This window comes from Vombatus ursinus, unplaced genomic scaffold (genome assembly GCF_900497805.2).
Source record: "Vombatus ursinus unplaced genomic scaffold, bare-nosed wombat genome assembly UNPS02014810.1, whole genome shotgun sequence".
NCBI lineage: Eukaryota > Metazoa > Chordata > Mammalia > Diprotodontia > Vombatidae > Vombatus > Vombatus ursinus.
In genome coordinates, this window is record NW_020954588.1 from 14827373 (window position 1) to 14838745 (window position 11373).

Below are 11373 nucleotides of genomic sequence, written 5' to 3' on the forward strand. Positions count from 1 at the left end.
TTGTCACTTGGGCACACAGTACACACATGCACTCAAGCACACGTAGACGTACGCGTTTGTGTACGCACACACACACATACCTGTATGCCCACGCACTCACACACCAGATCCCTCCCGGACCCCCGGGAAAGAGTCAGGCAGTCCCGCCACTCACTTGAGAAAGTACCGCTGGCCGGTGGCGGTGAAGGTCATCTCCCAACCGGGAGGTAGCGGCAGCTCATCGGTCACGTCGTAGGACTGCTGGCGGAGGTGCGCGTGCTGCTGCGCCGCGCTGGCCGCCGCCCCGGCCCCGGTACCCAGCTGCAGGGAGGCGGGCGACGAGTGCGAGCGGACGTGCTGGGCACCCCCGGCGACGCCGACGCCGACGCCGCCACCGCCGCCGCCGCCGCCGCCGCTCAGCCGCGCCGGGTGGCTGCCGGACGAGTCGGTGCTGGACTGCCGGGAATGCGAGCCGGAGTCGGGCTCCTTGAAGAATGACTCGGGCAGGATCTTCTTCCTCCAAGAGCTCGGCTTGGGGTTCATCACGGAGTTGAAGAGCGCTTCGAGATCAGTGTCGAGGTCCTGGGTGACATGGATGACCTGCTGCCCCGGGGGCGGCAGAGGAGGGGGTACGGAAGCGGGATTCATCGTGCGCCTCCCAATCTCACACTCGCTAACTCACACACTTACACACCGAGCTGCAGGTTTATTAAAAGGGGGCGGGCGCGGGGGCGGGGGCGGGGGCCGGCCTGGGGATCAGCCCCTAAAAATGAAAACTTCAGAGAGCCGACTCGCGGAGGAACGAGACGGGGATCGATGCCCTCTCCGAGGAACCCAAGCAGACCTTGCTTCGCCGGTCAGCCCGGCCCGGTGGGGGAGGGGAGGAGAACTCCTCAACTCCTCGACAATTATGCAACTTTGCAGTGGCCCAGAAGTTCCCGGGAGGAGGACAAGTTCGAGGAGAAGGGGGAGGGCGCTTGGGAGTGCAGCTTAGGACGTGCGGCGGCTGTTCAGTGTCCGGGAAGAGTTCGCGGCTTCCCGAGCCGACAGGGCCAGGACCGCCGAGCACTACAAGCCCCGAAGCCCGAGGCTGTTCAGCTCCGCGAAGGAGCCGATCCCGGAGCGACCGAGCCCAAGGGAGCCTTGGCAGCCGGCCCAGGCCAAGCGGGCCAAGGCGCAAACTGGGAGCCCGGCGCGCGGTCCGGATCCCAACTTGGCAAAGTCAGGTCTCCCTGGGGGCCTCGGGGTCCGTCGATCCGTCGGTTCGTCCGTCAGCTGCTCCCAGGCTAGTTGCTTAGAGGCTGGGGGCAGAGTGGGAGTGGACACAGGACCGGGATTTCCAGCTCGGGACTTGACTTCTGACCTGGCAGAGGGGTTTCCGTTCTCACATCCTCCCCTCCATCTAAGCCAGCATCAAGCTTGGATTATCCCAGAGCTGGAGGAGGAGGAGGAGGAGGAGGAGGAGGAGGAGGAGGAGACGGAGACTGCTGCTCCCGGACTGTCCCATAAACAAAGTTGAGGGAAAACTCCAACCCTCAGAAAAGGGGCGGGGCCGAAAGTTTAGCTGATGAATTATGCATGACCTCCGTGTCCAGAGACTGCCTGCCCCCGCTCGCCCCTCCTCTTCCTCCTCCTCCTCCTCCTGGGCTCCTGCTAGCCCTGGGCGTGATGGGTACTTTACTGGGTAAGAGGAGGCAAAATCTCCCCCCCCCCACTCCCTACTCCCCACTCCTCCCGGGAGCCGAGGCCGACAAGTTCGCTGAAGCCTCCCTCCCTTCCCTCCCTCAGGGTTCAGGATCTACATTCCTTTGAGTTTACCACTGCCTTGGACAGGGTCTGGGACTGGATCAAAGGCAGAGGGTGGCCCTATTTAATAAAGTGCTGGTGGACTGAGACGGAGGAGTCTGGGAGCTGGGGGTTGGGAACCGCGGCCCCAAAGGGACCGGGAGGGAGGAGACAAGACGCGGAACCCAGGCTCCCACTCGAGGTATTTGCTAAGGACGGGCCACACATTCCCTTAACAAGAGGATAGAGCAGACCCGAGGAATTGCCTGGACCCCAAAGAACCGAGTTTTTGGAACCCCTACAGCCCAGCGCTCCTGGTGGAATAAACAAGAACAATATTTTCCTGGGAGGCAGCTTTTCAGATGTGACCATATTTGGTGTGCCGAGCTCCTCGGCGTGGTGGGGCTCTGATTGTTGAATTGTAGTCCGCACTGGTGTAGACAGCGCCCCAAGTGCCTGGGTTCTTTTCCCTAGCAGATCACTGTTTCTAACGATCTGTAAACAAACTCCCTTTGAACCATTAATTAATCCTTTGTCTCCAGGTTACTAGGGATTGAGAGGAAACCCGGTCAAATGCGGGGTGCTAGGAAGGAGTAGAGAGAGCCACCACCCCATCCCGCCCCTAGTGTGGGTGGGAGGATTGGAATGACACTGACATTTCCATTGCAAAAATGGAAGCCGAGCAGGTGGTAGTCATTGGGACCGAGAGCCTCAGATCACAAAAAAAGCCACTCCCCATAAACTTGCATCTCAGTTAAGGTTGCCTCTATCTATACATAGAGGAAAAGATTTTATACAGTGATAAAGTGCTAACATTCTAATGGGAGAAGGGAAACAAAATTTTGTTCACAACCTTATTGTCTTCAAAGGGTATTGAGGGACCTAAGGGTAACAGAGGACCTGCAGGTGGTTTGGTTTTCAGAGGATAAAGGGAAGGGAAGGGAAAAAAAGAATGCACTGGTGTTTAAAAAGAGAGAGAGAAAAGGTGGTGGAACTTAACTATTTCTCTTAAGTGTTCAAAGAGAAAGAGTTGAGAAATAACTGGAATCAGACCAACCTCCCTCCCCTTTAACGGACAAAGGAGTGTTGAAGACACACCACGTTTGGTGTAGAAATTGGGTGGTGAAGTGGATAGGGTCCAGGGCCTGGGGTCAAGATAGACCTCAGAGGAACCACACTGGGCCCCGAAGCTGACAAAGAAGGATTGAACATACAACACACACACAGAGTTTGCTGTTAGCAATATAGCAAACAGAGATAAAGAAAAAAGAACAAATAATAAGAGGAGGGAATGGTTGCAAGCAAAACAAACTGGCTTCAGAGAATGCCTCCTTAACAGAGAATTGTGAAATGTTTTTTTAAATTATTTATTGTATCTTTATTTATTTTGCTTTTTTGGTGAGGCAGTCGGAGTCAAGTGACTTGCCCAGGGTCACACAGCTAGTAAGAGTCAAGTGTCTGTGGCCGAATTTGAACTCAGCCCTCCTGACTCCTAGGCTGGTGCTCCACTGCGACATCTAGCTGCCCCCTTAAAAGAGAATTTAAAAGAGGGAAAGAAAGTAAGTGAGTTGGGTGCCCATCACTCACTGGGTGAGTGCCCATCATTTGGGGCTAAATTGTTGTACGTGAATGTAATGGAGTACTATAGCCCTATAAGAAATGGCCAAAGAGACTATTTCAGAGAATTCTGGGAAGATTTTTATACATTGATGCAGATTGAAGTTGACAGAACCCAGAAAACAATTTAGCAGCAATAATGAAAAAAAAAAAAAGAGGAAAGCTAGGTGGCACAATGCCAGGCCTGGAGTCAGGAAGTACTCCTCTTTCTGAGTTCAAATCTGGCCTCAGACATTTACTAGCTGTGTGACCCTGGGCAAGTCACTTAACCCTGTTTGTGTCAGTTTCCTCATTTATAAAATGGGCTGGAGAAGGAAATGGCAAACCACTTCAATATCTTTGCCAAGAAAATCCCAAATGGGGTCATGAAAAATGGGATTTAAATGAACAGAAGAGTACAGAAGGAAACACAGCAGAACAGCTTTAAAAGTAATGTGAGATTAATTATATATTTATTATATATTTTTTAAGAAACAAGAGGTATAAAACAGAAATTCATCATCCATACCTGATCCTCTTTATGTTCTGCTTTATATATGGAAATGCTCATGGGGTTTTTTGTGTTTGTTAAGTTCAGAATAGATTAAAATTTTAAAAACCAAACAAAAATATAGCTCTAGAGGAAGAAGTGGTAATTATGCTGTGGCATCTAGGAACAGATGGATTATGCCTGGAGGCCCTCATGAACATGCCTTCCCTTGCTCGTAGGATTTCAGGGCACAACTTTTAGAGATTCTCACATAATCAAAGAATTCTGGAGCTGCAAGAGACCTCAGTGGTTATCTGCTCCAACCCATACAAGAAGCAAATCTCTACTTTCAGTTATCCAAGTGGTCGTCCAATCTCTGCATGAAAGAACGATCTCCAAGGAGGAAGAACTCACTACCTTTCCAAGCAACCCACTCCACTTTGGGGCAGCAATAATGGTTAGGAAGCTTTAGCTGACATCATGCTCAAGTGTGCCTTTTGGCAACTTCCATCAACTCCTCCTGGTTCTCCCCTCCCATACCAACTTCCCTAAGGCTAGTCCCTCACTCTTGTGCCACCCCTTCAAATCCTTGAACACAACTCTGCTGTCCACCCTTGGTCTTCCCTTCTCCAGGTTAAACATGCCCAGTTCTTTCAGTCTGTCCTCATATGATATGGACTCATGGTTCAGCACCATCTTGGTTGCTTTTCTCCGGATGATCTTTAGCTTATGAATGGTTTCTTAAACTGTGAAGGCTTGAAACAGTATTCCAAATGAGATCTGATGAGGGCAGAGTGAAATGGGACTATCCCTTCCCTATTACTGGAAGCTGTGCTTCTTTTCTCCAAATCACCTTAACTTTTTCAGCTGCCACATCACCCTTCTGACTCATATTGAGCTTGTAGTCCAAACATTCCCAAAGGTTTTCTAGAACAATAGCCTTCTAACTATGCTTCCCCCACCTTATGCTTGTGACATTAATTTTTTGTACCCAAGTACAAGACTTTACATTTATCCCTACTGAATTTCATATTTTAGATTCTGCCCCGGGCTCCATCCTGTCGATGTACTTTTGGAAACCCTGTCCTCCCCATTTTATGGGTAACCCAGAGAGAGGAATAACTTGTACAAGATGATAAGGTTGTAACCAGTAGATCTGGGAGCTGAGCTCATGTCCTTTGACACCAGAGTTAGCTAGCGCTTTTCCTTCATACCACGACTCCCACCAGGGCCATCACTAAGGCCACAGGCAGAGGTCAATCCTGTAGCAGTTGGTAAGTGGGGAATGTAGTTGTTTAGTGGATTTGGAGACCCAGGTTTGAATCATACTTCTGCCATAAATTGTATGGCCAGAGATAAGTAAGTCATTTATTTTTGCAGAACCTCAGTTTCCTCCTTTGTAAAATGAAAGACTTGAATTAAATGATCCCTACTATCCCTTCCAACTCTGAAATTATTCTGTGTGCCACAGTTTAAATAGGCTAAAAGAAAGTGAAATGAACACTGAGGACAGCTTGAGACATATCAGTGAAAGAGGGCCAGTTCCCCTTTTTATTTATTTATTTACTTTTTTTTTTGGCACTAATGATGGCTCCAACAGATAAAAGCCCAAGGTCTTCTCATTTTTTTAGTTCAGCAGTTGGAGCTATCTCCTCCTCTCCCTTCTTCTTCTTCCTTGCCCCTCCCCCACAATGGCTGCCTCCCTGAGTCACTGCCCATGCAAGAATATCCAGAGACTCCCTACAGGAGAACTCCTTCCTTTCCCACAGCTCCAAACCAGAGTAGCTCACTGACTGCCCCACCCTGGGACAGAACTAATGCCTCCAAAGTGAGACTGGGAAGGCTTGGAAAGGGAAAAAACCTTGCTTATCATCAAGGTCCCTTGAGCACCATGGTCTTCAGGTTGGGAGGAAGAAATCCATGGTGATCTTGTGAGAGGCTACTCCCCAAATGCCGTAATACCAAGATATTGACCTTGGTAGGAATGAATGGTAGAGCCCCAGAGAGAAACAGTGAGAGTCAGAAAAAGGAGGAGATTTAAGGGGAAAGATAATGAGCTAGTTTGAGACAGATTGAGTTTGAAATGTTGATAGAACATTCAGTTGAAGTTGTCCTGTAAGCAATTGCCAAGGGAGAGCCTGTAAAGAGAATGTACAGGGCAGACCCTTGGGGAACACCAATATTATGAGCAGGAAAGAAGATGGGAAAGTAACAAAGGAGCTAAAACAGGTAGGAGTGAGGTATTTCTGAAATCAATACCAGGTAGGAGGGGGTGGTTAAACAGTGTCAAAAACTTCAAAGAGGGGGCATCTAGGTGGCACAGTGGATAGAGCACAGGCCATGGAGTCAAGAGGACTTGAGTTCAAATATGACCTCAGATGCTTACTAGCTGTGTGACCCTGGGCAAGTCACTTAACTCCAATTGCCTAAAAAAAAAAAAAACCCTTCAGAGAGGCTATCTGAATTGCCTGCTTAAGGAAATTGGTGGATAATGTTGAGGTGATCAGATGGTGTAGCTAAAACTGAAGTCATGAAGGCTTGACTGCAAATTCTACCTTGGTCACCAATGGCTATGTGACCCTGGACAAGTCATTTAACATGTCTGCTTCAGTTTCTTCATCAGTAAAATGGGGATAACAACAGTACCTACCTCACAGGATGGTTGTGAGGATCTAATGAGATAATATTTGTACTTTACATTTTGTGTTTGAAAACCCTTAAGATATTATATAAATGCTAGCTATTATCATCATTATTGATGTACATCACCAAAACTGAAATCATTCCAGTTACAAAGGAGCTATAAAATGAATATTCCTTTACCTCCCAATTGACCAGTTAGAATAGATAGTAAATAGTGATGTAGCTAATGCAAGACGCTAAGAGTGAGAAAAACGTCCTGCTTACACCAGTCCTTCCAATGACAGGCATGAGCCAGAAATCAAGCACATACCTTAGTTTTGCCATTTGTAATGGTGTAATGCCTGCAGCCAGGCTTTCTCTTAGAAGGGAAGTATTTAGGAGGTAGCCCACATCATGGAAACCCCTGCCTCTGACATTTAACAATGCCTTTCATTCTAACCAACTTTATTCCTGTCCTCCAATCCACCTCCATCTCTTTCATAGGACCATAGGATCTTAAATCTAGACATGGCAGAAGCCTCAGACGCGATTTATTCCGAGTTTACAGATAAGGAATTTTCATTTGTTGTAGTTTTGTTGTTTTTCAGGCATGTCTGACTCTTCATAACCTTATTTGGAGTTTTCGTGCCAGAGATACTAGAGTGGTTTGCTATTTCCTTCTCCAGTTCATTTGACAAATGAGGAAACTGAGGCAAACAGGATTAATTGACTTGTCCAGGGTCACACAGCTAAGAAGTATCTGAGGCTGGATTTGAACTTAAATCTTCCTGACTCCAGGTCTGGCACTCTATCCACTGTGCCACCTAGCTGCCCCACAGCCAAGGAAACTGAGTCCCAACAAGGTTGAGTAACGTGTAAGCGATGCTCTAAACTCACCTCTAAAAAGCTGTCCATGAGTCATCTTTGCCCTCCTCCTTTGTCCTTACCCCTATATCCACTGAGTCACCAAATCTTATCTAATTTTCTGTCTAATGCCATAGTATCAAAACATCACAGATCTAAAGTAGGTAAGGGACCACAAAGGTCCTCCAAGGCAATCCCTTCATTCTATAGGTAAGGAAACTGAGGCTCAGAGAGGTGAAATTACTTGTTCAATGTTACAGAGGCAGGGAACAGCAGAGTCAGCATTTGAACCCAGGTCCTATGATTCCAAATCTGGAGCTTTACCACTTTACCATACTTGCAACTCCCTTGACATTCCTTTCCATCTTCACTGCTGCTATTCCAATCTCGGTCCTTACTAGCTTGAATGGAATAAGGTAGCAATTTTCATTACTGCAACAGTCTTCTCATATGGTTTCCCTGCCTCCAATCCATTATTACTAATAATCATCTTTGTTTATAGTCAAGTAGATAATGAAGCAGCCAGATGGCTCAGTGGTTAGAGTGCTGGAGTCAGGAAAACCTGAATTCAAATCCAACCTCAAGACACTTAATAGCTACATGACTCTGGGCAAGTCACTTAACCCTGTTTGCCTCAGTTTCCTGTAAATGAGCTAGAGAAGGAAATGGCAAACTACTCCAGTATCTATGGCAAGAAAATCCCAAATGGGGTCATGAAGAGCCAGAGATGACTAAAATGACTCAAGTCACTTAACCTCTATTTACCTTAATCCAATGAAGAGGTAAATGGCAAACCACTCTGGTATCTTTGCCAAGAAAACCAGGAGTCACAAAGAGTTGGACACAACTGAAAAAACGACCGAACAACAACATATCACTTAATGATATTCATAGTCCTATCTTACATTCTCATTTACCTTCTCATGCGGAATTCATATCTCCCCAGCTAGATCATGAGCACTTTGTAGACAAGGACGATCAGTCCATCAATAAACGTTGTTAAGTGCCTACTGTGTGCCAGGTACTGTGCTAAGCCCTAGGGACAGAAAGAAGGGTGAAAGACCTGTCCCTGCTCTCAAGGAGGTCACAGTCCAATGGAGAAGACAACATGCAAATTTCTGTTGGGCCCCTCTCTTCACTCCCCTCCCCAAAAAGCCTGACAGAGTGTTAGCCACATAATGGACACTCATTAAATATTTGTTGAATACATGATTTCTCAAACCAACAAGCATTTAATAAGTGCCTACTGTTTGTACCCTACATGATAAGGAAGATAATAAATCAAAATAAGGCAGAATCCCTGTCCTCAATGCAATTTAAAATCTAGAGCAGAGCTAAGTCAGCAACACAGGTAACTATAATACAAAATATTATGTGAATACAATAAAGAGTTACAGAACAAAGTGCTATATGGGATGCGAGGGAGAAGTCCTCCAAGATGGGAAATAGGAGAAGCTGGGGAGGGAGGGCATGCCAGGTATCAAAAACAGCCTGAGCCAAAGCACAGAGGCAGAATAATATCATCAGAGAAGATAATAACATAAACCTGGGAAGATGGAGGGCCCCAAGTTGTGGAGGGACGTAAATGCCAAGCAAACAATAGGTAGGGATTTGCACCTGAGTCTTTCGGCTCCAAATCGACTTTCTTTCTATATTAACCCCATGCAGAAGCTACCACAGTGCCATACACTTTTTTTTTTTAACCAGACCTCTAATTTCACTGGGAAAGAAAATGCAGATCAGCTTCTACTCTACAACTTATAGATTGGCTGGAGGAAGGAGAAGCTGACTTGCCAGGGTCAGAATGCATCAGAAGCAGAATTAAAACCCTGGTCTTCCTGGCTTCTGCCATCTGTCCTATACGCCTTTAGCCATACACATCTGGGGTTCATCTCACGTAATTGGACCCATCCCCCTACTCAGCATTTTATCAACTGCTTCTGTTGAGAGGGGAGCTCATCACTATAAAGCTCTACCACTGTTTCCTTCAGTTGTTTCTTGGACCCCAGTTCTAAGTCCCTCAAAAGCAGGCACCTATTTTATAAACCATGTCTGGTATGGCAGTTGCGCTCACAGTGAATGTTAATTGTATTGTTGACTGACTTGACTGGCTGTCATCAGTCTTGTATTCCAGTTTTGCCTTAGGAGAGCCTGATTTTTCCCTCAGATTCGCTCAGCTATCACTCGAGGAAGCTGACTGGGTTCCAGGTGTGAGCTAAGAGGTGAGACTCTTGGCCGGGGCCATCGGAGTGAGCACAGCCTTCCTGTGCAGCAGCAGCCGTACCTGCCTAGACTTGCAGAACCAGCACAAGGAAGATTCCTTGAGATATGGTAATGATTAGCTCCTGAAAAGGAGCCCTAATAGACAGAGGACCTTGAAGACATGGGCTAGGACAGATAAAGCGTTCCATAAGTAATCAAGGGCCCCATAGTAACTTCATGTGATTGCCATCGTATTGCAGAATCTGGGAACCTTTGTTCTTTTGTCCTTCTTGCAAGAGACTGAGGATGGTGAGCCTGTCATTCTCATGACTCAGGTGTTATCTCTACTGTACAATTGGGCTGGGTAGGGTCAACTTATCAGATGTGTTCTATCTAGACCACATCCAGAGTATTGCCTTCTGTTCTAGGCACCTCATTTCAGAAAGAACATTGGCAAATGGTAAAGCATCCAGTATGCTTTTCATGGATTTAGGGTCAAAGGGCATGGGTTCAAATCTTAACACTACCTGGGTGGTCTTGGGAAAGTCACTGAACCTTCTGAAGATTCAGTTTCCCCATCTATAAAACAAGACGGCAGCACTAGACAGTCTGTAACATTCCTTCCAGCTCTAAATCATTGACCCTCTGCTCCTCTGACCACGATAATTTGAAGACCAATAGAAGGAACTGGGGATGTTGAGCCTGCAGAAGAAAAAACTTGGAGGGGGAAACCAAGTCACACTTTCCAAATATCTGAAGGGCTGTCTTGTTCTTCTTGAAGCCAGAGAAGAGGACAAGCAAGGGATAGAAACACAGAGCTGCAGATTCAGGCTCAATGTAGAAGAAAACTTCCCAGTCCTAGAGCTGTTTAAAAGTGGAAGGAACTGCCTTAGGGTGAGTCACCGGTCCAGGGAGGTCTTCAGGGAAAAGCTGGATGACCACTGCTGGAGACCTGGCTTTGATCAAGTTTTTGTTGGCCTCAATGGACTCTGACATCTCTTTCAACTTTGAGATTCTGGGATCCTATCTATGATTCCATCTCTGTACCATAGTATTTATATTTCTATAAAGTTCTTCATTATTGAAAATTATTTTATATTTTTTTCCTTTTTAAAAATTTTTTTTCAATTAAAAATCAACTTTCCCTCCTTGGCCCACTACTAAAAAAAGAAAAAAAGAAAACCTGTGTTACCTATACACGTAGTCAACAGCTTACAGGCTGTTTTAGCTCCGAAGCCCATTAGAGCTCAGGGAGGGCAGGGATCATGTCTATTTTATTTAGTGGATCAAGGGCTCACCAGGTTTAGGATTGGAAAGGCAGAAAGGAAACAAGCATTTACTTGGTGCTTATTGTGTGCCAGGTATATCCCTAAGTGCTTTAGAAAGATTATCTCATTTCATGCTCACAACAACCCTAAGAAATAGGTGCTATTATTATTATATTATATTATATTATATTACATATTATATGATTCTCACTTTCCAGTTGAGAAAACTGAAGCAGATAGAGGCTAAATGACTTGCCCAGGGTCACACAACTAGTAAGTGTCTGAGGTCAGATTTGAACTCAAGTCTTCCTGACTCCAGGCCTAATGCTCTATCCATTGAGGCACCTTGATGAGTATTAGAGATGGAACAGACCAGGGATCCCTGGGACCAAGAGACTGGAGCTGTGAGATTTGGTACTTAACTTATACAAGTCACTTAGCATTATGCTTTTTCAAATTGTAAAAAATAGTTCAAGGAACTTATTATCTTTAAAGATATTCAGAGGGAAAAAAACCCAGCCAGCATACTTGGCAGCCATAAAACCATGAGATCCTTTATATCCACCT

General features: G+C 46.2%; 1 protein-coding gene across 1 annotated transcript in view; it reads right to left on the reverse strand.

Annotated features, from left to right (window-relative positions):
• The window catches only part of WWTR1 (WW domain containing transcription regulator 1), a 175902-nt gene extending 175179 nt beyond the window's left edge, over window positions 1-723 (reverse strand). Inside the window, exon 1 of the mRNA XM_027876072.1 lies at window positions 155-723. Within this exon, the coding sequence (XP_027731873.1) occupies window positions 155-627 (473 nt within the window). The 5' untranslated portion in view covers window positions 628-723. The remainder of the gene's footprint in view (window positions 1-154) is intronic.
• Between the last annotated feature and the right edge of the window lie 10650 nt (window positions 724-11373).